The sequence below is a fragment of the Anas platyrhynchos genome, chromosome Z (assembly GCF_047663525.1).
Source record: "Anas platyrhynchos isolate ZD024472 breed Pekin duck chromosome Z, IASCAAS_PekinDuck_T2T, whole genome shotgun sequence".
Classification (NCBI taxonomy): Eukaryota; Metazoa; Chordata; class Aves; order Anseriformes; family Anatidae; genus Anas; species Anas platyrhynchos.
This window is the reverse complement of record NC_092621.1, coordinates 77,886,759-77,912,753: the sequence shown is the minus strand read 5'-3', so window position 1 is coordinate 77,912,753 and position 25,995 is coordinate 77,886,759. Positions and strand designations below refer to the sequence as shown.

Here is a 25,995-nt window from a genome sequence, read left to right as displayed (position 1 = left end):
TCTTATTTATTTGAATAGATTTTAATTTCTTTTTTTTTATTTTTTTTGTTTTGCTTCATATAGCTGATGAGTTCTCTAGTGTGAGGAATTTGACTAACCATTAAATCTGTACCCATATGTGAAATGTAACCTCTGAAATTCCTTTCCTCAGCAATTTCAAACGGTTGTCAAGTGAAACTGAATACATGACAATTAATGGGACAACAATGAAAAATCTTGAAATTTTACAGAATCAAGTAAGGAAAAATTGAGTGTTTGTTTTTTTTTTTTTTTTTTGTTTGTTTGTTTGTTTTCAATTTGGAGATTTTCAGAGTTGTTTGACATACTGTTCCCAATAAAGGTAATTAAGTTGATTTGAAAATATCAGCCAGATGTTAAAATTATTTTAAATGGGGTCAGATTGAAGGAGGGTTATGTTTTCAGAGGTATAAATGAAAGGTAATCTCTACTGACTATAAGTATGAGCTAGAAACTTTACTGTACTTTGTCTAGCAAAGACGTTTCCTGAAGACCTTTCAGAGTTCTTGAAAAAGTGCTATCAAGTGATATAGATGCAATAGTGTTCTTTTTTTTTTCTTTTTTTTTTTTCCTGTGCTAGTGGTTTATGCACAGACTTAATTTAACATGTTGACTTTATTTGTGTCATTTTCTAAAAACATTTTCTGACTAAAGGAAAAACATACTCAAGTAACTCATGAATGATGGAGATGCTTTATGTAAGATGTTATTCATGAAAAAGATCAGTAAACTAATGTAGTTGCGATATCTTGAAGTCTGAACAGAATGCTTACATAGTGAAGATTCTTTAAGTACATAACTGATTGCTCAGTTAAAAGCAATTATGCTATTTTTATTATTTTAGACTGATATGAAAACAAAAGGAAGCCTACTCTGGGTCTTGGATCATACCAAAACTTCTTTTGGCCGTCGGAGACTGAAGAAATGGGTAACTCAGCCCCTCATGAAATCCAGGTTAGACATCTCTTTATCTTAGACTAAATCCATATTTTAAAATGATGATGAGTATTCTCAGTGTTTATGTTTCCCTAAGATCTGAGATCCGTAGTAGAGTTTATGCAGAAAATGATACAGTAGAAGATGTTGACATCGTACGTAATGGTTTGAGAGAGTTTTGCCACTCTGGGCACAGAACATCTGAGTAATTCAGCTTAGTAGGTTTGGAGCAAGTTAGAAATTGCTGTGCAGAAATCAGATTGAGTGCCAGTTTAATTCAGTATCCTTTTTCAGACCATGGGTGAGTATTACTGCTGGTGGAAGATACATTATTCCTAAATTTGCTAATTAGTGTTTCATTTGTTTCTTGCCTTAAGCAAGTATTTGCATCCTTAATGCATTTTATTTGTTCTGAATTAGTGGTGGATGTTTCTGTTATCCCTGTAAACAGTGTGTTGAATATGAAGTGTTTCTTTTTAGTAGTTCTGAAATGTGATGATTGTTTGCTCACTCATGTATTTTAAGATATGCTTTATATTGTAATGCTTTGAAAATGCCTTTTTTTTTTTTTGTAATACCTATCATCTTGGCTTTACTTTGTCTTGAAATGGACTCTGCCTTTTCTCATTTCTCTTTGTAGGATTTATTAGACTGTTGAACTTGCTACTGCATATCAGTGCTGAGTCTTTACATGTGATATTTGTTCATCTGCATTTTAAGTTTTTGGATCTCTTCCTTTGCACATGAATATCCTGAGAGTTATCAGTGTAAAATTAAGTCAGTTGTGTTATTCATCTCAGCTATACTTTACAGAAAATAATTTTATCTCGGTTAACTAAAATTAAATTTTCCACTGCTTTACTTTTGTTTTTGATTTATTAATATAGTAAACAGGACATGTTTTAAAGTATACCAGCACTTTATCATCTTGCTGCTATTGATAGTTAACAAACGTTTCTATTGAAGTAAATTTTTTTGGCTAATTTTTTAATACGCTAAAGCACTATATACATGTATTTATGAATTATGGCTGCTAAATTTTTTTACTAGACTTTTTGTCAGAATCTCTTGCCAGTAGTTTTTTTTTTTAAAAAAAAAAAAAAAGTATGTTACTGTTTTTCCCCTACTGTTTTGTTGATGTAGAGTATTAGAGACCTGTTTCCTGTGTAGGAGCAATACTGGTAAGATGGTATCACACTGCAATTACTGGCAGGGATTTAACATATTGATTACATTTTTTTTTTCCTTTTCACAATAGCTTGTGTAGAATTTACCTACTTGAAAATGGTTTTCAATGTACCCTTCCTAAAGTATTAGACTTTAGGGAAGTTGATTATCTGTCTTGTGTTCACTTTAAAAGCATCTAGATAGAATGTCTGGGCCAATTTGCAGAAATAAATTGAAATAAATTACTTTAATTCTTTTCCAGCCCCATAGGCACCCTACAGCCTTTTGGGAATTGTTTGTAAAGTCGTCAGAGGGGGGAGCCAGAGTACAGGCTCTGGGCTCATGCAGTGGCAGCAGTGAAGATGGGGACCTGTAAAGGAGTGGCTCTAACCACTTTGCTCCCAAATGATTGAGTATGTGATGCAGCAGGTGAAACAGCATTCAACAGTAGTGTAGATAGACGTTGTCTGGACATAAGACGTAGCGCAATGCTTGCTAGGGGACTTCAGGCCTTCTTTCTTAACTAGTAAATTTAAATTCTCCCTTGTCTCAATGCAGAACCAACTTTAGAAGTTCTCAGTTTGGGTCACTCTGCTCTTTGCTACTTGTGGAAAATCAAGACTTTTCCTTTTTCAATCTATTTTTCGCAATATGGGAGGAAGTTTTATGGCTACAGTTAACAATGCTTTTTGGTTGATGTGGAAAAAGCTATTTTGTTTCTATGTATTTTTCCCTGTCCTGACTAGAAGTTGTAATTTCAGGTACTTAGTGCATCAGACATTCAGTGGTATTGTTTCCAGTAATGCGCACAAATGCACTTAGAGAACATTCTGTAATTGCAATTCACCTGTGCCTCCTGGTGTGTCATTTTCAGCAGAAGCAAGATTTCTATACTTTATCTTTTCCAGTCAGTGGGTAGGTGCATTTCCCTTGGCATATCAAAAAGTGAGAGGGTGTAATTACAGCTTTATGCCTTGTAGTTGAAAACCACTTGGGATGATGACTAAATTTCCAGTGGAGAAACACTGTATCAAGTTGAGTACAGGTAGAATGTGTACAGAAAGAGTATTTGGGCAAAGTTAAAGGTAACCATTAGCTCATCGGTGACGTAATGCATTTAAAGGCCTCCAAGTAAAGGCATGTGCCATTTTGAGGAATAAAGAACAGAAAAACAAAAGGTGTAACCAAGAAAGGTGTAATGTCCTCACTACTCACCTGGTTATACTAGGATGTCAGAGAAAAGAATGTATGAATTATTAAGGACTGACTTTTTTTTATTATTATTACTTTTTGTTTTTTAGGAGGAATCGGAAAAGTCATTGTTTTTTATAGGAGTTGTATTTGTGTAAATTATAGAAGCATTATCTTGCCCTGCTTATGTTGTCTTTGAAACATAACTCCCATTGAATATCTTTCTCACCTAACTTTGAGGGGAGTGAAAAGGAAAGAAAAGGAAATCAAAAGTTGAGTTGTTTGGAGCATTTTTGGTTGAATAAAGCATGCTCTTTCCTGGTAAGGCTGTGGGGTTTTAGCAAGAGAAAGAAGAGAGAAAGCCAAAGGGCTAAGGCATCCATTTCAGAATAGAGTGTTGTACAAGAACGTGGTCTTTGTGTCTTTGTATGTGTGTAATGTTTAAGAGTAATTTCTTTCCTAACACAAAATTAAAGGAAAGAACCACTGAAGTTGATGTGAGGCAGTCATTGCTTTTTCAATAGCTACAGGAAAAAGAGAAAGATAAGCTTAACACAGGCTTGTGGGTCTGGTTTGCAGTTTTTGTTTCTTCTTTGGTTGTATGTAGTGGATATGTTGTCCTGTGGCTGTGGCATAAACAGCAGTGCCAGGCAGTTGTGGACAGCCTGAAGCCTCATTTCTCTAGTGAGTCTTTCTCAGCCTGTTACATCCATGGATACCCACTCCCACTCTGATTCTTACCTTTCCTTTTCCTGTTTCCCAAGCTGAGAGTTACAGCTAACGCCAAGCTGTAGCTGTGCTGCTTGCACGGTTGGGAGTCCAAAGACAACAGGTAGCTGTTGAACTGATATTGCATTCTTTTCCTCACTGGGTAGTAGGTGGTCTCTGTGCCTTGCCCAGCTATTGATTCTTCCACAATCTGTAGGAAATTTGCTTCCATGAGATAAACACACGCCTTCCTCTACCTTGTCAAGGTTAGTTCGAAACTGACAAAGGCGGATAGGTAGCACAATTACATGAAGTTTTATTATGTCCATATTAAATTGACTATAAAGCTGATAGAGCTGTGCTGAGGTACTTAAAGTAGAACTTGAGATAAATGATGGATGTATCATGCAGAGCAATTTATAGCCATTGTAGGAGAATTTGTGTGCAGAGAACTCTGTGGCCTGTATGTATAGAAAGCATTGCATAAGAGTCTTTTTTTCTAGCCTATTCCTGGAGAGGTAGAATATCTTAAATATCAGTGGGTGGACATCATGAAGTGGTATTTCTAGTACTGTAGCCAGGGAGAAGGTGGAGACTTTGCTATCTAAGTGGAAGATAATCTGGGAAATGCTAGTGTTTCCCTTTGTTGCGAAAGTGCTTGGTTTATGAGTTTGATAAGTATATAGTCCAAAATTTGGAAAGCTTAGTTGGAAGGGCAGCTGACTGAAAGCCATAAAACATTTGTTATGTGTGTGACATGAACACGTTAGTTTGCACAATGCTCTGGCTCTCTCTTTGGGACGGTATCTGCTTTACTTTGAGGAGGGTGCTCATGGTTTGAAGTAGCTTAGACAGGCAGCATGAACGTCAACTGCTTAAATTCTACCTTAATACTCTGTTTATGGCATGAAATGTAGAAGTTAGTAAGGTTAATGGTGTGACTGTGGAGAGCAGAGTGCACGAAGCTTACAGCTGAGAAGTCATGCAACTTTCAGCGTGGAAAGCGTGCTCTGGGCTTCGGGGCCAACAAGCTTTGTCCTTGTCAGCCTGTGCTGAAACCCCCTGCCTACACACATGACTTCAGATGCACATTTTGGGGGTACGTGTGTTGCTTCTGGTGTACTGCAAGCCACTAAATACTTTCAGCGTGTCAGAACAAACTTAGAGCAAAATTAAAAAGCCTCTTCAAGAAATGTACTCACAGGAGGAGGGCAGTGACCAGTGGCTTCGCCAGGCTTTGGGCCTTTGCTGTGACAGAGGCCTCGCTGGACAGCAGCAGGCCTGCACGGCGCAGGGCATGGTGCCCATTTCTGTGGGACTGGGAGGGGGCTGTGGACACAGACACCTCTCCCGATGCCTCCAGGCTAACAATTTGAGTCTGGAAGTGCAGAATGAGGGAGTTCAGAAGTGATCCTGACCTCGTACCTGGCAACGGAGCCTCTTTTTGCTCGCTCCAGGGGGTGTCAACTAATGCAACGCTTACCGCCTTTCAGGCCCCCCTCGTCCCGACCTGTCTGTGTATTTCACCTTGTTCACATGTATGTCTGCAAGGCGCACTGCTTGCTAGAACTGATTATAACACTTCTAAGCCCGTGTAGTTTTTCTTGCCTGTGTTTATATGTAATTGGTTTCATACTCATTTGATACTTTCCTGGTTAAAGCTGATGTTTAAACCTCAAGGAGAGAGGATAAGTGTGTATATTTAGAGAGCTGCCAAAAACATTTTAAGCTTTGCTTTTCAAGGCTACGTGAACCATATTTTTAATTACCCCTCACAAACAGGATTTTTTTTTTTTTTTCCTGTGATTCCGGTGGCCTTTGTAATACCCTGTTTCTTCTAGTTCTGGATGAGATAATGCTTTTGAGGCTGAATCAAAGCCTTAAAGGATAGTACAAATAATATCTATTAGTCTAAATGTGCTTTGCCTGCAAGAGCGTAGAATGACTGTAGCTTTAGCAAATTAGGATGGTTCCTTATGTCCCTCTACAGAGGAGGAAGGGTAGAAATTGCTATTCCTAATGCACAATGCCTTTTGTATGGAGGAGATGTGCAATAGAACTGGGAAAAAGGGGGTCCCTTTATAGGGATGTTGGTGATGACATGTCTTTCCTAATATAAAAACAGACCATTCTGATTCCTCTTGCTCTGAATGTACCAAGTCCTGTTGTATTTATACATCTGTACATGAAGTGTAGTCTGAATGGTTACCATATCTAAGATAAACTAGCTAAAGGTTTTTTAAAAAAAACATCTTAATTCAGATTTAGACTGGTCAGTGTCTGTTACCATCATCACCCAGACCTCGATGAGAATCTTCTTTTGTAGCAGAGATTTAGGAACGAAGTCTGTCCATCCTACAGCACAATTTTGTGGGCTAAATTTTCCTCCTAAGCATAAAGACTTCATAGCATCAGTGCCAGTATAAAATGCACAAATGCAGGTTACAACATATGCCTGGAATCTCAAAATTGTTACAAAGAAAAAGATTGCAGCATCATCATATGTATTCATTCATTTTTGCTAGCTGTGTTTTGGTACCGTTGAAAGCTGCCTCTAACTGTTTATAAGTGTAGTAATCAGGCATTCATTCATGTAGGCTAAAGTAGCAAACGGTTTTCTTTTTTGGCACAAATAGCTGAAATATATTGTGTGTGAACGTAAACAAAAGTGTTTGATTACCATTTGCATATTTCTTACATTCTTTTAACAGATGTGAAGACAAAGTTTATAGTACTTGTGTATTGCTGTTAAGTATTTGAGATCTATTCTGGAATATTGTCTTGTGGCTGCGTGTTTATTTAGGGGAATGTTGGACCTCTGTGCAGGGGAAGGAGACGTTATGAGTTTGAGAGTAAATTACTGTTTCTCCTGTATATTGGAAAAACAAGTGAACAGATGCAGAAGGATGTGAATTTTTTAGGTTTCACGTAAATTTCACCGTAGTAATTATTATTATTTGTATTTTTAATCGCTGCTAATGTCTGAAATTACAGTGGTCGCAGTAGTTTAACAATTCAAGATTTAGCCTATAAAGTCACGTGAATTTCAAAAAAAACCATTGAAGCAAAAAGCCAGGTAAACTGGTTTTTGTTTTGTTTTGTTCTGTTTAAAAGACATACACAGATTACTGATTGATAAGTGGTAATTCTGCCATGGCTTTGTTTCGATACTTGTAATTTCTCGTTGTGTGAGACTCGTATAAAGTCTTCATTTGCAGACTATATCCTATAGGAAGGTCAAGAAAAAGGCAAAGTGAGACAAAATATAAAACAGCAGAAGTCTATACAGCCTTTGTGTTGTCCTGTGCTTAAAAGTAGCCAGCATCAGGGGCCAGGAGGAGAAGAGAAGAACTGGGCAGCTGGGTAATGTTACCTCCCCAGAACTTCCCGGCAGTGAGCAGTGTGGGACCTTTCTCTGGCACCCATGGTATCCACGAGTATCTTGGATTTTGCTGGTGTTTAAGGAATGCATTTTCTGTGTTCAAAGCCCTGTAGCTAGGGAGGAGGCTGCTAGGGCTATGATCTAGGCACAGTTCATTGAAAACTGCATTTGATGTTGCACGCCCTGAATTTTTATTTTCCAGGTGTTGAATTCTTGTCACTGGTAGTCTTACATATTGTTGTGGTCTTTAAACAAATTTAATAAAATTAATTTCAATTTTATGCATTCACTGTAGTTGAGCTTTAACCTTGCCATGATGAATGAACCCATATTAACAGCATTTTTAAGTTAAATGTTTTCCGATAAATTCTTATTTGTAATTATTTACCTTGTATAAAAAAGTAAAACATTATATGACTTACATTTTTTTAGGGCTCTTATGTAGTGGTTACATAATCAGTTTCAGTATACTTTAAATGTAATGATCAATTACTGCACCTAAAAATGTTAGGTTTGTTTCACTCTACGGGAAATATCTAAGCAGATCTGTTAGGGTTGCTGGTTTCAATTATTAAGATGTTTAGGTGTCAGTTCAGTGCACTGCGTTTGTATCTGCAGCCTTCTGTTATGGCAAGATAATTTTTAGTGCAGGATTCAAATATTTTTCTGTTTGCAGATTTTCTTTCTTGTTCACGTATGTGGCAGCAGAATAAAAGAGGACAGTATCACATGGTTTAATTTAAGTAGTTCTTCTAAATACTAGAATCAAAAATCTGTGGTTAGATTTTGTATGCATATGTTGCAAAGTGATTTTAGTTTAGTATTGTATTAATGATGCTATTCTTAGATGAAGAGCATGGCAGAAGTCAGTATTGCTTTTAGTCAGCTGACTTATGTTGCATTATTTTGCAGAAGATTGCTTGGAAAATTGGATAGAATTCACATTGCTGACATGGTTTATAGAGATGGGAAAGAATATGATAATAGTGGACTTAAAAAGAGAATGGAGTTGTAGCCAATTTATAAAATATGAGAGACTTTCTTAGTGTAAGTTATTGAGTTTCTTTCAATGTTAGATTGTGATTTTCTAGAGGTAGATTTTTTTTTCCCAAATCACAAACAGTAGAAATCCTAAACTGTAAATCAGATGTGGTGAGTAATTGTGAGTGAAGTATCAATTTATTTTGAGGTAATTTAATAACTTATCAGCTTAGTATATTGTAGTATAAAAAGTGTTTATTAGTTTAAATTATAAATATTTTGAATGTGTCAAAGCATACTTCGAAATTCATCATGTCTATTTTTATCATTTCTCTTCCTTGTCCTTCCAGCCTCATATACATGCAGTTTTGCATAATTTTTCACATTACATTCTGACTTTCAAAATAGGAATCCCTGTATGTTTCATTTACAGGTGGAAAAAATGGGTCATTTGATACTGGATGCCATTCTCTTGACCCTTTCTGATTTGTAGGATTAAGGCAGAAAAACTGTATGGACGCTTAGTTTTAGATTACTGGAGCTACAGTAACATAGCCATATGTGAGGATGATTAAAGGGCAGATTAAGCTTTGAAGGGAGGAGTTTTTTGAATATCTGCATGTATTTTACATATTACTGCATGTTTTCAAATGGACAAATAGATACAACCATGCTGTTTGAGTTAAGTTGGCAGTGTTCTGGAATATAATTCTGGTGCTTACGTAGTCTTTTTGTAATAAAAATACAGATGATTTTCTTCGTCAGGATGCATGTGTTTATAATTTAGCAGCCCAGCACTCCCTTGCACAGGGAATTGCAAGGTCTCAAGTACAGCGAGTTTTAATCATTCTCCGTGAAGGTGTAATCATGGCTGATGATTCTGACCTTTTAGAGTTTCAGTGTAAGCTTTAGCTACCTTCAAAGCCATGCACGCAGAGTGCTTTATTACTTTGACACTGATACTAACACATCCCAATTTCCTTTGCATTATCCAGCTGTCGTTTCAGAGAGCTTCGCTAATTAATGCACAAAGCTTAAATCCGCTGCCTTGAATACGTTGTGTGGAGGCCAGCAGCTTGCTCTTAGGTTATTTGGTTGCATAATTTTTAGTAATGCTGCTGGCCTGTGGTAGGTATGTGCCCATGGCTCTCAGGGATGAGATGTAAAACTCAGGTATGCGGTATGCTGAAAGCAGCCCCTTTTTCAAGCATTTTCCCCTAGTTTCTAGTGGTTTCGCTGACAGTAGCCGCATGCTGCTGCTGCTGTCTGCAGGTTGCCTGGCTGCTGTTGGAAATCCTGGCATTGCTTTGGCAGGGCCGCTCTGGGAGTGAATATATGTTGTTTGTGGTGGATGGGGGAATAGTGTTACTGTTTTTAGTATAAACCAGTATGTCACTGGAAAATCCTGGCACTTAAGTGCCACTACGTTTATGTGTATCTGAGCGCACATCCAGTCGTGACGTTCTCCCTTTTTCACGTGCAATAAAATGTGAAGACCTCTTTGATTTAGCTGCCTTCAGGGCCAGAAGCCGCTGGATGCTTGTTGTGATGTCTGCAACCTGCAGAGCTGCCTGATTTTGTCGGATTCCTCACAGGTGGTATTTGCTAGTGGCTGTAGTGGCAAAAGCCATGAGCATTATGCACCACAGGCAAGACAGGCAGTCTTCCCCAGGTTTTCACATTTTGATTACATGCTTATTTTAGATTTAGAGCTTCTTGTTGGAAACTTCCCGTTTGCCTACCAGTGCCTTCCAGCTTGCTGGTGCACACACAGTGTGCCCAGGAGCACATGGGTGAGGGACTCTGGGAAAACATAATGTTATTTTTTTTTAATTTTTGTCATGAAAGCTCAGCAAATTCTAGCACAGCTTTCACCTAGTTAACTTTATTTTGTAGTGCACACAGTTGCCACAGAGATAAAGCCTGAACATGTAAAAAGCTACATTCAGAGGAATCGTGCTATTCATCCTTGACACATCTCTTTCGCTGCTGTCGTACAGCAAGATAGCAGCTACCTCTTGCTTTAGCAAAATTTCCTCTCGGCTGCATGCACTGATGGTGCTTTTGTTGACTAGTTCCCAAAGATAGACGCCTAATCTGCATGTTTTGATCACATCCATGTACCACTGATCTCAGTCTTTTCCTAGAAAAAGCACTGAGGCAATTGGTTTCCAAAAAAAAAGGCAAAAAATGAGTTTATCTTAGCTCGGCAGTCTGTGGCCAGATCATGGATTTATTGGAACTAGCTGTTAACTGTGTCATTAACAGCAGTGTGAATTGAGGTGAACCCTGACAGTATGTTGTCCATTTAAAGCTCTTTGCTGACAGTGGCAGTAAGAATGTGATTGTAAGAAAGGCACAAATAGCTATGTAATTATTGTTCAAATAAGACGTTTACCCATTGTTTGACTTCAATCTTGACATATGGAGATTAATGCTACAATCTTTGGGAAAAAAAAATTAAAAAAAGTTGAAATCCCAGTGAGATTCATGTAGTTGTCAATTGTTGCTCTGGATCAAAAGTAGAGGGCCAAAAGAGTTAAATCAAATATATGAGTATTTTGAAATAAACTATGCTACATATACTTTAAAAGCAAAGTCCTACTTCACTTCCCCAGCTCTCACAGAGGTACCTATCAGCAAATTTAGGGTAGGATATTCACAATTGAGTGTTGCTCATTTTATGTACCTTTAAATGAATATGTAGGGGCATGGTGTATACTGGGCTGTTTTGAGCACAGAGAGGGGTGAATGATGTAACACATTCAGGAGGTTGTTTGCATCGTGAATGAAAGCCCAAGATTCTCTGCATTTCTGAATTCTTCTACTTATCTTCATGAGAACGTGACCTTAGCCAAAATCCAAAAAAAGAAAGAAAAACAGCAAAAAGTTGACTAGCCATATACTTTCCCCTCAGAGAAACAGAAGTTTTATTCATTGCTCTTATGATTGTTGTCTTACAGTGAAATAAATGCCCGGCTTGATGCTGTGTCTGAAATCCTACTGTCAGAATCCAGCGTGTTTGGCCAGATTCAGAATCTTCTTTGTAAGCTGCCAGATATAGAGAGAGGCCTCTGCAGTGTTTTCCACAAGAAGGTATACCCGTAATTATCGTAATTTATTGTTTTTTAAATGGTGTGTTTCTATCTTAATATACTTCCATAGTGTTTGCGTGTGCATTTAAAAATATTCCTTGTTAGCCAGGCTGAAGCTGACATAATAAAGGCATACAAGTTTATAATGATGATTTTTGCCTTATGGTAGACTCTTCTATTATTTTGTACGTTACCAGTGGTACGTTGTTTGAAGAAGAAATGTCTTAATAGGGTTAGAGAACAGATACACTGTGTTGCTGATGCTATCAGGAAAAACATCTATGGTGTTAATGCCTTAGTCACTGGATTTATCGAGATGAGATGATGCGGTAGATCCTTGTGCCATTGATTTTTTTCCCTCTAAAACAATGCATTACAGTCTGTGTGCTTATCTAAAATCACACTTGCAAGTGAAACCACTTGACTGTAGTTAGCTGTTTTCAGATGAATGTTAATTTGTTTATAAATTCTGTAATTTGGATCTCACTTGCACATTTTAATAAGAATTACTTGTAATGAGACACAGGCAGTTCTTAGCTGAAGCAGATTAATGTGCTAATAGCACCTGTGCAGTACTTCATGTTCTTTTATTTCACTGTTATATTGAGAGGTTTTGACAGTTTGTTTTAGATAAAGGAATAGGTGGGTAGGAGAGCAAAGTTGTAATTTCTGTGGATGGTACAGCACAAAGGCTTCATCTCTCTGAAAATCTGAAGTTCAGTTCTTTTCAAGGCCCTCAGGTGTTACAGTGTTAGGCACATGGACAGACTTGTGTATTTCAATGAATGTCTAGCCATAATGCAGCGTATGGAAAGAGGGAGAGTGCACCAACTTTGTCATCCCCTAAAATGTGCAGTGTCCACATGATTACAATTTTTTTTGTTGTTGTTTTGTTTTGTTTTGGTTTGGTTTGGTTTTGCAAAATAACTCTTCAGGAGTTAGTTCACTTTTTAATGGTTCAACTCATTTCAGGTTGAGTGACGTGTAGTAAGGTTTGTAGGAATGCATCTGTATTTCACAACATTCTGTCATTCCTCCACTGCTCTCTTGTTCTTTCTTTTCTGTGTGTGTGTATGCTGGTCTGTATCTGTTTCTCCAGTTGTCACCCCTTCCTGTTGTAGGGCTGATTACCCTTCTCAGCTTCCAAGTCAGCGTTTAGGTGGAACCATTCAGAGTTCCTCAGTTTTCATGTGACATACACGTAAACTGCCGGCTGTCTTATCAACAGCCACAGTGGGGTGTTTCATGAATCAGATGTTGGAAGGAAGTTGCAGGAGTAGAGAAGTGCTCCAGCAGAATTCTTAGGAAGGGTGAACAGGGGGCAAGGAAGAAAGGGTATTCTTGCTCCGAGCATGTGATTTGCCACTTGCCTTTGAATTAGCTTTCCTTGGTAAAAATCTAGTTTGTTACCCACTGCGAGACATGATGGAGAGTGCCCTAAGCACTGAATAATTCCTGGAGATCTGTAGGACTTTGAAATGACAGTGTCCCTGAAAGACAGGGTCTGTTTTGAATAAAGAAGCAAAACCAGACTCTTGGAAACAGATTCTGAAGTCCAGACAGACAGTGAATATGAGCCTGAAACAAGGTCTCTGCAAAGTACGTGTATATTCAGGAACACTAAGTAACTGGTTTTCTTGACTATATTTTTTTGTTCAGAATATCGAATGAATGCTGCAGTTTCAGTTCCCACTAGGAGTGTTTCCAATCCTGTTAACTCCAGATGTCCAGCTCCCACATGCTCAACATGAGGTTCCCCCTCTGCATTTTCATTCCTATTAAGGGATACAAAACTCTCAGCAGAGCACACTGATGTCTTAACTAAAGGAATTTCAGCTCTGCTGGAGAACCTGCTGGAAAAAAAAAAAAAAGGCAAATCTGACAAGTCTTTCATCTTTCAGGCTCTTTGGACTCCGGTGATGCTAGTTTTTAAGAAGGCATGTTTCACTAAGGGACACCCCTGAAGTGTACAGGGGTGGCTGACTTGTCTCAGTCGTTCTAAACATCTCTCATTTAGATCAGCCACAGCAGAACTTGTGTTATGTGGTGTACTTTGCACCAGTAACCTCTGGAGGAGACAGAAAAAACAAGGCAAAACGGTGCTGTGTCACGGAACCAACTTTGCAAGGCAAAACATCCTTATAGAAGCTCCTGTGGTAAATAAATATTGTGTCATCATTGTATGCTTTCCTGGTCTGACTATTAATTTTTTGAATAGGTCCATTGATGATTCTTATCTGGCAGCGTAATTCAGATTTGCAATTACTAATCCGACCTTCCACAAACTCCCATTATCCCAAACCACCAGAAAACGTTGCTGGTCTAACTCCAGGTATGAGCAGCCCAGAACTAAAACAACATTCTTGTACAAAAGGGGAGGGGAGGGGAAATTAGGTATTGCCTTGGAGGTGGTATTACCAGCCCCAAGTTTGCCCCAGCCTAGAAAGGAATTACGGGGACGGTAGTTATGGGAATGAGGCAAGAGCAACGTTACAGTTGCTACGGAGAGTGGAATTAACACAAGAACTAATTGTTCTTAGTCCCTGCAGCTCCAGCACCTGACATCTTCCCAGACAGAAATACTGTTAACCATAACATGGCTTTACCCATCTCTGGTAAGAAAGGACAGCTGGAGATGCGCTCTGTGAAAGACCTCTTGGTAGCACACAGTAATTGACTTCAAAAGGCAAATGAGAGAAGGAAGTGTCAGAGTTTTGTCTGAGTTGTGCCCAGAGCTGATGCAGAGTTAGATCTTTCTGCATGATGTATTGGCTCAAGGTGCCTGTTTCCCTTAACAAGTTCAGCCTACCCTGTAGCTCCTGGAGAAAACCACTATGTAATCTCAAAATAAAATAAAATAAAAAAATTAGGTGACATGCATTTCTTTGTTACCTGCATCTCAGGACAGTGGGAGATAGGAATGGCAGGATCTTGCAATTTGTTTTCCTCTCAGTTAAGGTGATGGCTGCTTAATTTTGCTTTGGATTGTACAGAATGGCGAGAAAGTCGTCAGAGCTCTGTGCTGGACTATGTTTAAAAACCAGTACGGAACAAAAATGCCATCAGTACTTTTAGAAACATGTCTCACAGGGCCGCTCCAACGTTGCCTGCTGGTTTCATGCAGTGGGTTTGTGTTTCAGAAGATAAATATTTATAGAGACTTGATCCGTAAGTGTTTATCTTATTTGTACCCTTGGCTCTATAAACATTACTTTTTGACTGAAGCTCAGTCACCGAAGTGGCCAGCAGTCATGATAACAAATGGCCACGGAATTTATAGAACACATTGAAGTGAAACAGTTTCATTGAAGCCTTGCATGAGAAGTGAAGTCAATCAAACCTTGCCAGGGTGTGTAATAAAATGTCATTTCAGTATGTTCTGCTCCTAACCTCAGCCATAGGGTGTCCTTGTTTTTGAGTTCCTTACAAGTTGCTGCAGTTAAGAAAAACAAACAAACAAACAACAAAGAAAAAAAAAACACAAACAAAACTGTTTAATTCTGCATCAGTGTCTGAACTTTGCTGCCCATTTATCAGGCTGCTAACCTGTGCAAAATAAAGTAGGTAGTTGTTACAACAGGGCTGTTTGCTGCTTGGCTGCCTCCAGCCTCCCTGTGAGATTTGCCTTTCAGCTTTCCAGTGAATAGTTTGCTTCTTCACTGTCATGCTCAGGCTCCTCAGAGGACGAGGGTGCTGCTCAGCTCGGCGCTAAGTTTATAAAATCTTTCACATAAGCTCATCGACCAGAATGATGCTGAAAATGTTGCCCCTCCCTGGAAGCCACGTTTGATGTTTCATTAAAGAGTGGGTGATTTTCAGAAGATTCTAGTATCCTGATGGTTTAGAGAAAACTGTTGTATATCTTGGGATTTTTTTTTTCTCTTAATAAATCACCACCTGTTATATATGTCCATTTACTGTATGTGTAAAATTTTGAGAACAAATTCACCTATAGCATGTTACTGACTTTAGCTTACACGTGTCTTAATTTCTTCTTACATTTTCTTCTACCATAGCAGCGTGCACCTCATAGCTTAAAATGAGAAGCAGTTTTCTAAAGAAATTGCATCACTGATATTTTTAGATTTGCAGCCCTAAATGATGACTTGAGCAAATTGTTCCACGTTAAGCCGATTAATATAAACAATCTCCTAAAAGGGGGACATAGTAACCTTAGTACAGCAAAAATAGTACACCCACTCTACTAAAAACTTAAAGGTAGTTTTTACAGCTTGAAATGAGTGGAAAATGGATGCTGCATTTTTCAGTTCCTGTTTGTTTAATTCAAAATACTTTTAACTTGGAGTGGTCAATGTCTGTCAGCTGTAGGTTGTTGTGGCATCCTTTCAGACCTGCTGGAAACAATTTTACTAAAGCAAATAAAGCTAAATTGCATTTAATGTTGTTGTTGAAAGGGTGTGAGGACCTAACATACCGCTGTGTATCTTCCATGAGTTCTGTTTGGTGGCCTCTACACCATTTATAGACCATGTAGACCCGGGAAACTACAGGCCTGTCAGTTTGACTTCAGTGCCAGGGAAGCTCATGGAGCAGATTATCTTGAGAGTCATCATGCGGCACTTACAGGGCAAGCAGGCGATCAGGCCCAGTCAGCATGGGTTTATGAAAGGCAGGTCCTGCTTGACGAACCTGATCTCCTTCTATGACAAAGTGACACACTTGGTGGATGAGGGAAAGGCTGTGGATGTGGTCTGCCTTGATTTCAGCAAGGCTTTTGACACCGTTTCCCACAGCATTCTCCTCAAGAAACTGGCTGCTCGTGGCTTGGACTGGCGCACTCTTCGTTGGGTTAGAAACTGGCTGGATAGCCGGGCCCAAAGAGTCGTGGTAAATGGAGCCAAGTCCAGTTGGAGGCCAGTCACTAGTGGCATCCCCCAGGGCTCGGTGCTGGGGCCGGTCCTCTTTAATATCTTCATCAATGATCTGGATGAGGGCATTGAGTGCACCCTCAGTAAGTTTGCAGATGACACCAAGCTATGCGCGTGTGTCGATCTGCTCGAGGGTAGGAAGGCTCTGCAGGAGGATCTGGATAGGCTGCACCGATGGGCTGAGGTCAACTGCATGAAGTTCAACAAGGCCAAGTGCCGGGTCCTGTACCTGGGGCACAATAACCCCAAGCAGAGCTACAGGCTGGGAGATGAGTGGTTGGAGAGCTGCCTGGCAGAGAAGGACCTGGGAGTGATGGTGGACAGTCGGCTGAATATGAGCCAGCAGTGTGCTCAGGTGGCCAAGAAGGCCAACAGCATCCTGGCTTGCATAAGAAGCAGTGTGGCCAGCAGGGCTAGGGAGGTGATCGTCCCCCTGTACTCTGCTCTGGTGAAGCTGCACCTCGAGTACTGTGTTCAGTGTTGGGCCCCTCGCTACAAGAAGGACATCGAGGTGCTTGAGCGGGTCCAGAGAAGGGCGACGAAGCTGGTGAGGGGCCTGGAGAACAAGTCCTACGAGGAGCGGCTGAGGGAGCTGGGCTTGTTCAGCCTGGAGAAAAGGAGGCTCAGGGGCGATCTTATTGCTCTTTATAAGTACATTAAAGGAGGCTGTAGCGAGGTGAGGGTTGGTCTCTTCTCCCACGTGCCTGGTGACAGAACAAGGGAGAATGGGCTAAAGTTGTGCCAGGGGAGTTTTAGGTTAGATGTTAGGAAGAACTTCTTTACCAAAAGGGTTGTTAGACATTGGAACAGGCTGCCCAGGGAGGTGGTGGAGTCACCATCCCTGGAAGTCTTTAAAAGACGTTTAGATGTAGAGCTTAGGGATATGGTTTAGTGGGGACTGTTAGTGTTAGGTCAGAGGTTGGACTCGATGATCTTGAGGTCTCTTCCAACCTAGAAATTCTGTGATTCTGTGATTTGCGGTACAATTTGAGAAAGTGCTGGTTGAAACTATTGTTTGACATCACTGTCAGCTCTGAGTTTATTTTACTAGTGCCAGAGAAGCTGTAGCTGTCGTGGAGGGCATTTCAAAATTAGACTTCAAAAATATCATTGAATATGCATGTGAGAATCTTTAGGGAATGCAAGACTATTAATCCTGCTTTATGTAAACCATTTAACTACATTTTAAAAGCTTCTAATTTATAACACAGTTGCATGTTTCTTTTGTAAGGTTACTTAGGTTTTAAATTGAACTACTCCCACTTTAATGGAGCTCAGCTTTTCAGAGTTATTTCTGTGCGTCTGTTCCAAGTTATCTATTTGCTTTGTTCTGCATTGGAACCATTAAATTTTAGATGCAAAGTCCTGCTGTGTTACTGAAATCAAGCTGGGGAAACAACTATGCTCTGAATAAGCGCAAAAGGGTTATGTTCACCTTCTTTCTTGGCAATGTGTTCGGCAAAGTTTTTTTTTTTTTTTTTTTTAAGTTAAGCACGCTGAATTTCCCATGTTCCAAAGGTACTGCAGACTGTAGCTTGTACTCGAATAAAACACATTTTAACCCATTAGACAATTTTAACCCATTAGACAACAGTTAAGTTGTGTAGTTTAGTGGCGTTCCTGCAGGTAACTTCAGCATGTTTATTAATTACCCTTTTAGAAATCTCGTGATAGCTGCTGGGGTTGTTTATGGTGCATTTTGTACAGGACCCCTGTTTTATCTTTATAAGTACATGTATATATTGTGGTGGTCGGGTTCTTGTTGTTTTATTTTTTTATTGTTTTTCATTTGTTTTGTTTTCTTCTCTCCCTGCTTCCTCTGTAGGCGGGAGTACCTTGAAATCCAGCTTTCTCTTCTTGTTGAAACCTCACCTTCCCCAGCCTCATGACTGTTACTGGAACACCTCAGGCTGGTGTTCTCATATATTCTTTAAATCTTTTCCTTTTTCTACCCTCTTAGAGATAGTGTGCTAGTTAAGTTGCCAACTCCCAGTTTGATTACTTTTTTAAAAACTTTTTTTTTTTTTAAATTAAGGAACGATATTGAAAAAAACAAACCCATGCAATTGATCTATTTCCTACTGCCCATATTTGCCCATTCTTTTTTTTTTTTTTTTTCTGGACATTGTTCTCCTGTGAATCACCTAATGGTGTCTGCTGTCAGGAATCTACTACAAATTTAGTGTGACGGGGCGGCAGCCTTTGTATCCTTGAGGAGTACACTTTGTAGTCAAGGGCAGTCTTACAGAATTTTATCCTTTACATACATCAAGGTTGTTGATGATGATGCAGTCAGTCGTACTGTATTTTACTTTGACTTTGAGTCCAAGCCTGGGTTTATCATTTGTTTAGTTTTTGAGACCTTTCCTTTGTGCTTTCACTTCAAATGCCATGGACAGATCTACTGTTTTATTATTTTGTTTTATTTTGTTGTCATAGTTTTTATAAGACAGATTCAGCAAGTTCCAGATTATCAGAAAGATGTTGATAAATTGCAACAAGCATGGGGGGAAAAAGTAAGTTTTCATGAAGCTGAATAATGGTTTGTTTATGAAGGAAGATTAAAAGATTATAGTTTGCTTAAATTGATGATTAAAGGAGAACAACAGGTTTAGAGATATTTGAAGGGTGTTAACAGCAAAGAGAGAGTGGAGTTGTGTAATAACTGGTTGTGGAATGTAATACAAAAGAGTGAAACTAGAGATATTTGGATTAATCTAATGGAAGAGAAATTTAGGCTATCAGATAAAAACTTTTACATGATGAGATTTTGTGGATTAGTTTATGAAAGGAGTGGCACCACATAGCATCTTGAAATGTTGATGTCCCAAGAGTAGACAAAAAGAAAATACTTGCAGAAAAATTGAGCAGTTGCAGGGAAGTCACTTAGTAGGTCTCTTCTGCCTCAGACTTACATGGATATGAAACAAATACGAACTTAAGTTTTCCAAAAAGTGATGAGTTGGCTCTGTAGCTGAACATCCCTACTTCAGTCCAGTCATGAGTATCTAACAGAGGCTGACTGGCGTTACGGTAACTTCAGTCGCATTGCTTACTCCTGTGATGGAGTGCATCGTAAATATCCAGAAAGGATTCTTTGTTGATTTTTATTTAATAATCTGTATGATAACACAAACATCCCTGAACACTGCAATTAACCTAACTAACCTTCTTTCCAACTTTATTTTGGTCAGAGACTTAAATTTTCAGCATCCACTGCGGCTGCCAAGGCTGCAGATTTAAGGCTCTTTATTTTGTGTTTTTACCATATGGGGGTCACTCTTCCACCTCTAGTTGCAGGTGTGATATGTATTTCATGAGAAGAGAGTGAAAGTTGTTTTATAATTATGTTTTATGATTTTTCAGAAGGTTGCGTTTAGACATTCTTCATGTTTCAAAGAGCTAATAAACATTATAGAGCAAGCTTATTTTGGGGGTTTGTGTCTATGGGGACGAAGATAGATTGTTCCTTTCCAGACAAGCATTTTTGTTAATGCTTGCTTCCATGTGTGGGTTACAGAAGTAGCTCTGGACAAATAACTTCAGTGTAATAGATGAGAGAATTACTTTAGTTCTTGTTTAAGGATGTGGGAAGGAACACGAAACAAAAATGTACCTCTGGGGAGGAATTTAAAGAGAAGAAATGACAAAATAAAAAAAAAAAAAAGTAGATGCTTTATGAAACAGTTCATTGAAGCCTACTTGTTCCTTAATAAGTGGTGTGCTAATCACCAAAAAATACTGACCAGGAATGAAACTCTAGACTACTGCCCGGTGAGAAGAGAAAAAATGTCTGTAAAGAAGGAAGCAACATCTGTGGTGTACCAAGAATATTATAATAAAAGCACTTTTGCATTCAGCATATCCTGCCCTCCCTTGCCTCCTCAGGGTGGATGAGGGAGGTAAAGTGTTTTCTTTTCGTGTTGTCAGCTGACCAGTGGGAAAAGTTCAGACTGAACCAGAAATGTTTCTATGCATCAGTAAAAGGAAAGAAAATATAAACATAGTTGTTTATGGACATTTTTTTTTTCCAAATCTTCTGAAATGGAAATGCCCTGGAGTCCCTATGAAGTAACCAGGATGTGAAGCGGTTTTGTGTCTCAGAGGTCTGTGTTTCCATCTGATAGGCAAATATGGTGTAACACAAATGCAAACTTACTTTGGTAAATAAATAAATAAAAATTTCAAAGAGAATCAGCATTACCTAATCTATCAATGGGGCATTTAGGTGACTGAGTGTTGTGTTGAATGGGAGAGCTGAGAAGGGGGAATGTGGCAGGAGGTGATTTGTTTTGTCAGAGTTGTGAACTGCAAGCAAAACCCTGTCCCTGACAGCTGATTCCTGAAGCTGAGCCAAAAGTAACAAACGGTGCTGACACAGAGGAGCATTAAGAATCTAACAGCAAAATATTTGAGCTGCATCACAAATAATATTAATAGTTTTAAGAGAGAGAGAGGGAGAGAAAGAGAAGAGTTCAAGTTGTGTCTCTTAGACAAGTCGCTGATTTCGGTGAGAAGTTGCTTTAAGGAACCTGATACTTGTTTTTCGTGCTCCGTGGGTATCATGGAGCAAGCTCTGAAAGCACTGTGTGTTGTTGGCTGCACTTTGAGAGATTTCCTTTTGATGATACCCTGGCCAACTGCCTGAAGGAAATGATAGAAAAATCTCTTTCATACCTCTGTAGTGAGGAGAGGATGAAAGAAGACTGGGTTAGTGTTTTCTCCTTATTCTCAATTCCTTACCCAAAAATGTGCAAGTGGGGCCGCATCCCATGGAGTCACTGGGATCTCTGTGATAGGTCCAACTTGTCACATAGACCTGGCAACAACCAGACAGACCCTGAATCTGGCAATAGCTGCAAGCACTTTAAGCAGTGGTTTCTGATACCCTCTTTCTTTTCTCATCTGTGCTGCTTTGCCAAAATTCTCCTGTGCCTAGCCTTGTCTTTCCAAACCCTCTCTTCCAAAGCTACAGCTTAGGGATTCAGATGTAGAGGCACAGGCCTGTATGGACAGATTGTGGTATTCATAAAATCACTCAGCATGCTTATTTACTATCTACATGTTATTAGTCTATTTTTCTGCTCTTTGTGTACCGCGTACGTGTTACACATCTCCACTCAGCAATCACAGTAAAGCAGATCAGCTCTTGACTGATTCCTGAAGACAGTGGTTAAGACAATTAGCATATTTTATTAACTTTGTGAATGTGGTAAGATTATGCAGTTGCATTACTGTGCATATGCCTTAACTGTATTTTGTGTGTTTTTTTTTTTTTTTTTAAAAAAGCCAGAAAACAGTAGGATTTAATGAAAGTAATACATAATAATACATAGTAATGATATAGATGTTGCTTCCCTTTGCAGTGTTCAACCCAAGAGTTCTTCCTGATAGTCAGCACCTTGTCTCGTCTGGACTTGGAAATTCAAGCTCTTGTTCCAGTCATACATTCTCATGTGAAAACGCCTCTGTTACAAAACACACTGTTGGAAATCCCAGAACTTCTCTCCCCAGTAAAACATTATTTAAAGATTCTTAATGAAGAAGCAGCCAAGTAAGTAGAGAAAACAAGTGAATCTTCTGTGCCTCGTAGGATTTCTGAATGTATTCAGTTACGTGAAGTATGCATCTTGTTTTAATACACCTCAGTTTTATATTGTAGCTTTTACATTTATGCATGCACAGGTTGCTTATACTTAAAGCAGAGGTTCTGAACTAGGTGAGCAAGTATTTTGCCCCATGGGTGTCTGCCTCCGGCTGAATAATTTTTGAAAAACTTTTCAGCTGTTTTGGGGAATGAATTTAGAGCAAAATACGTTTTGCTCATGTTAATTTGCTTAACAACTTTTTATTTATTTATTTATTTATTTTAGTAGAGAAGCTATTCCTTTTGAAGAGAGACTTGACATTTAACAGAGTGGCTGTTCTGCTGCAAGGAATATGCCTTTTACTAGCTTTGAGCCCCTCTCTGTTTTTTAAATCTCTTTACATACTCACCAATAACAGAGAATATGGAGTTTAATAACTCTGAAGACTCCACGTAGCCTGTGGGATTTGTATCCCCTCATAGCATTTATGGGGTCACTGCCCTGTTCATTCACTCTCTGGAGAATGACTAAATGAGCTACTACCTCAGGCTCCAGGTGTGTTCAGGCTTTTCTCTATAATTGCCTTTCTGTAGCCTTGGAAAGGAGAGCTGAAAGCATGGAGGCTATTCTTTTGTCTTAATTGTGTCCTTCCCTGGTCCGAGAAAAAGCAATGATAGACAAAGAAATCAAGATGAATATACAATAAAATGGAGATTGTCTGAAAATAATTTGTTGTGTACTGCTTCTGAGGAGCTGCTGCCTCAGTTGTTACCATAGACCCTGGTTTTACACAGGAGGAAGAAGGCGAGAGGCTTAAGGCTTTAGGCTTGTGTGCAAGAATGTGGCTTCAGTAAGTCAGGGATGTGTGATAACCTGTCAGGGACAGGTTTTAGCAAGAATATCTTGGGGCCTGTAAAACTCAGTGCTTTTCAGAGCAAAATAGTATAAAAGCATATGAAAAGCATTCTCTCATGGTGCTAGACACAAGGGCAATCTGTCTTGCACAGCCAACCTGCCTGAGCACTTGACTTTGCAGGCTTCTCGTCTCCTTTCAGTGTAGTTTATGTTTACGCAACATGTTTGTTCAAAGGATGTTCTGAACCCATCATGAATACCACCCAGCTTTATGTTCAGATCGTCCTAAAATTCCCTGCTATAAGAAATTTTCATTCAACTTTGTTTGACCATTTTCTTGTGTGAATTACTATGAGATTTAATGATTTATTTATTTGATGAAATATGCAGCATGTAGTTTTAGTGTTTAGTTATATTTAGGCAGCACAGTCTTGATCTTCTTTTTCCCCAACAGACTAAAAATAAACATACATTTTATTTATAAAATCTGTTTTATTTTTCTCCAACTGAGATTTGAAAAAATCAGAATCGAAGCCCATCAGTTCTGTTATTTGCTTCTGAAATAGAGATAGATGGAAAGAGTATAAATTTAGAAGTTGAGGAGGGTTGAAATATTTGCCATGTCCATTGGACAGGTGGGATTATAAGATTTCTACTGGTGCATGATATCCAATTATAGTTGTGACAGATTATGACAAAACAGACTTTATCTTAATTATACTGGATTTACTGTAGGTAGGTTTAAAATACATCTTTTTTTTCTGTCAGTGTGCTGATGATGGCTAGAATAGTATAAAAGAATAAGATACACTAGTGTAAAAGGAAGATGTTACTGGTCTGCAGAATGCATGTATTTTATTTCAATGTATTCAAGATAAAGACTAAAATAACTTGCACTTTGGCCTAAATGTATCTCAAACTAGTATGACAATATTATTTGTGCTCAAAAACCATTCTTTCATAATAACTATGGTGACTATTGATATAATTATATGTGCACACAAACTTGCACGTGTATCATGTGTTAATTCTATTATATAGTATGGGTGCAGTCCTGTAGTGCTTTCCAAAATTATGTTTCTGTTCCAAAGGCTTTTTGATGGAGCTTTGTGATACACACGTGTATATATATATAGCATATGTTATAAAGTTGACAGTTTAAATATATATTTAAACCGTTAGAAAGTTTAAACTGTTATAAAGTTGACAATTTAAATATATATGTATATACATATATATATATAAAGCTTATATATATATGTATATATTTAAACTGTCATATATGTAAAATAAATATATATATATATATATATTTAAACTGTCAACTTTAATTTTTTGCTAGGCATTACAGTGACAGTTTTCATCAGCTGCTGGCTACTAGCGATCTTTTTTCCTCACATTCCCATGGAAACAGGTCTAATTAGCACAAAATCATTTCTAAAAATTAGTATTGTATTTCAAAATGGCTTCTTTACTGCCACTTATATAATAACTATGTTCTTGTAATGCAAAATCAAAATGCAGGTTTTATGTTACCTGTCTGGTCACTGAGTCCGGTTGCTGATTCATTCTCAGGGAAAAGGGTATCAGAGTAGGCAGAATGCAAGACTTTTTATTTTTTTTATCACTTTCAGATTTTATTATTTTGTTTGCTAATTACTTACTCTCCAGATATTAGATTTCAGGAAACTTAAGCACTGATTTTCACTTTTCGTTGTTTGCCTGATACTTTTTTTTAATTTTATTTTTGATGACAACCTTATCTTTAATAGCTTGTTCAGCTTCCCAATTTTAAACACTTGAATGGCATTTTTGGATTCAGGTTTCAATCTTGAGCTAAGATAGTGCAGCCAAAACAATTCTGTCATTTTTGACAATGAGACTATAAAAGTATTGTTTTGCATGTATTTAAAATACTCTGGTTAATCTTTTCGTGTGAAAAGAAGGAGGCTCCTCTGAGAAGTTCCTGATGACATTCTGCTTTGAGGAAGACTTTGTGGGAGGATTTTTTCCTTGCAAGCTTCATGGATATCTGCCCATATTTGGCCAAAATTTAAATCCATGAAAAATCTCCATTCACATGTTGTACATAAGTTATCCAGAGTTTCCCATTCAATATTGCTAAAAGTTTTGTCTGAACTCAGGATGCTGCAGGGTGGAGCAGCAATTGTAGATGGAGACAGAAAGGAACAATCTGCATTGTGCTTTCTCTTCTTGCCATTCTGGACCAAAGAAGAATAGGAAGAATAAGTGGAAAGCTGCAGATTTCACATTCAGAAGAGACCAAAAAAATAAATAAAAAAAAAAAGACTCAGTAGCATTTGGTATAGAAGTATGAGTGTAACACATACGAGTCTAAAGGAATTTTGAATACATTTTTTGTTGGGGTTCCTGGTGTAGCCTTTGATGGCTTGTTTGCAAAGTGCCTTTCTGTTTATGCAGTGTGTATGACAGCATTTGGTAAACGTTTTGTACCATGACCAAGTAACAGAAAATTGTATTTACAAGGAAATAAATCTAGTGTTAAAACAAATGAGAATAATGAATAAAAATACAGATGTAGCTAGTAAATAGGGAATATACCTTTGGGTTTACTCTTATTTTATCTTACATTTCTTATGAATAGGACTGGGGATAAAACCCAACTGTTCAAGGACCTTACAGACTTCCCTCTCATCAGTAAGAAAAAGGAAGAGATCCTGGAGGTGCTGTCTAAAATCCAATCACATCTTCCGGAAATTCGTAAACAAATTAGGAATCCTTCTGCAGAGTATGTTACAGTTTCTGGTCAAGAGGTAATTGTATGACCGTATCCTTGTGTTTGTCTAGAAAGTAGTTTGAAACTGGGGCTTAACTAGAACTCTTCATTTACTATGATGCTTGATGAGGTCATTTGATTATATTCTCTTGTACAGCTTTGAAGAACAGTTTTCTGACAGTTGCTTTGTTAACTTGATTTACTTTAGTGATTTAAAGAATAAAGATACATTAGTGCAGTTAGATGTGCTTCAGTAATGCTTTTCTTTTCTGTATATGTAAAAACACTTGCATACTTCTGAGGTTAACTATGTGACTATTAAGTGCTGAAATATTCTCAGAGAACCCGGAAATACAATGTTAGGTTAATTTGGGGAATGATAGAATGGTTTTGTAAGTACTGATTAAGACTCTAATTTGAAATATAT

At 38.3% G+C, this 25,995-nt stretch overlaps 1 protein-coding gene across 4 annotated transcripts in view; it reads left to right on the top strand.

Annotated features, from left to right (window-relative positions):
* MSH3 (mutS homolog 3) overlaps nucleotides 1–25,995 on the top strand; it is a 112,988-nt gene that overhangs the window by 45,485 nt on the left and 41,508 nt on the right. For all 4 annotated transcript variants that reach the window (XM_072030781.1, XM_072030780.1, XM_072030782.1 and 1 more), the window contains 5 exons: nucleotides 152–236; nucleotides 863–972; nucleotides 11,347–11,479; nucleotides 21,734–21,921; nucleotides 25,437–25,605. In XM_072030781.1, coding sequence (XP_071886882.1) covers nucleotides 152–236; nucleotides 863–972; nucleotides 11,347–11,479; nucleotides 21,734–21,921; nucleotides 25,437–25,605 — 685 coding nt within the window. The remainder of the gene's footprint in view (nucleotides 1–151; nucleotides 237–862; nucleotides 973–11,346; nucleotides 11,480–21,733; nucleotides 21,922–25,436; nucleotides 25,606–25,995) is intronic.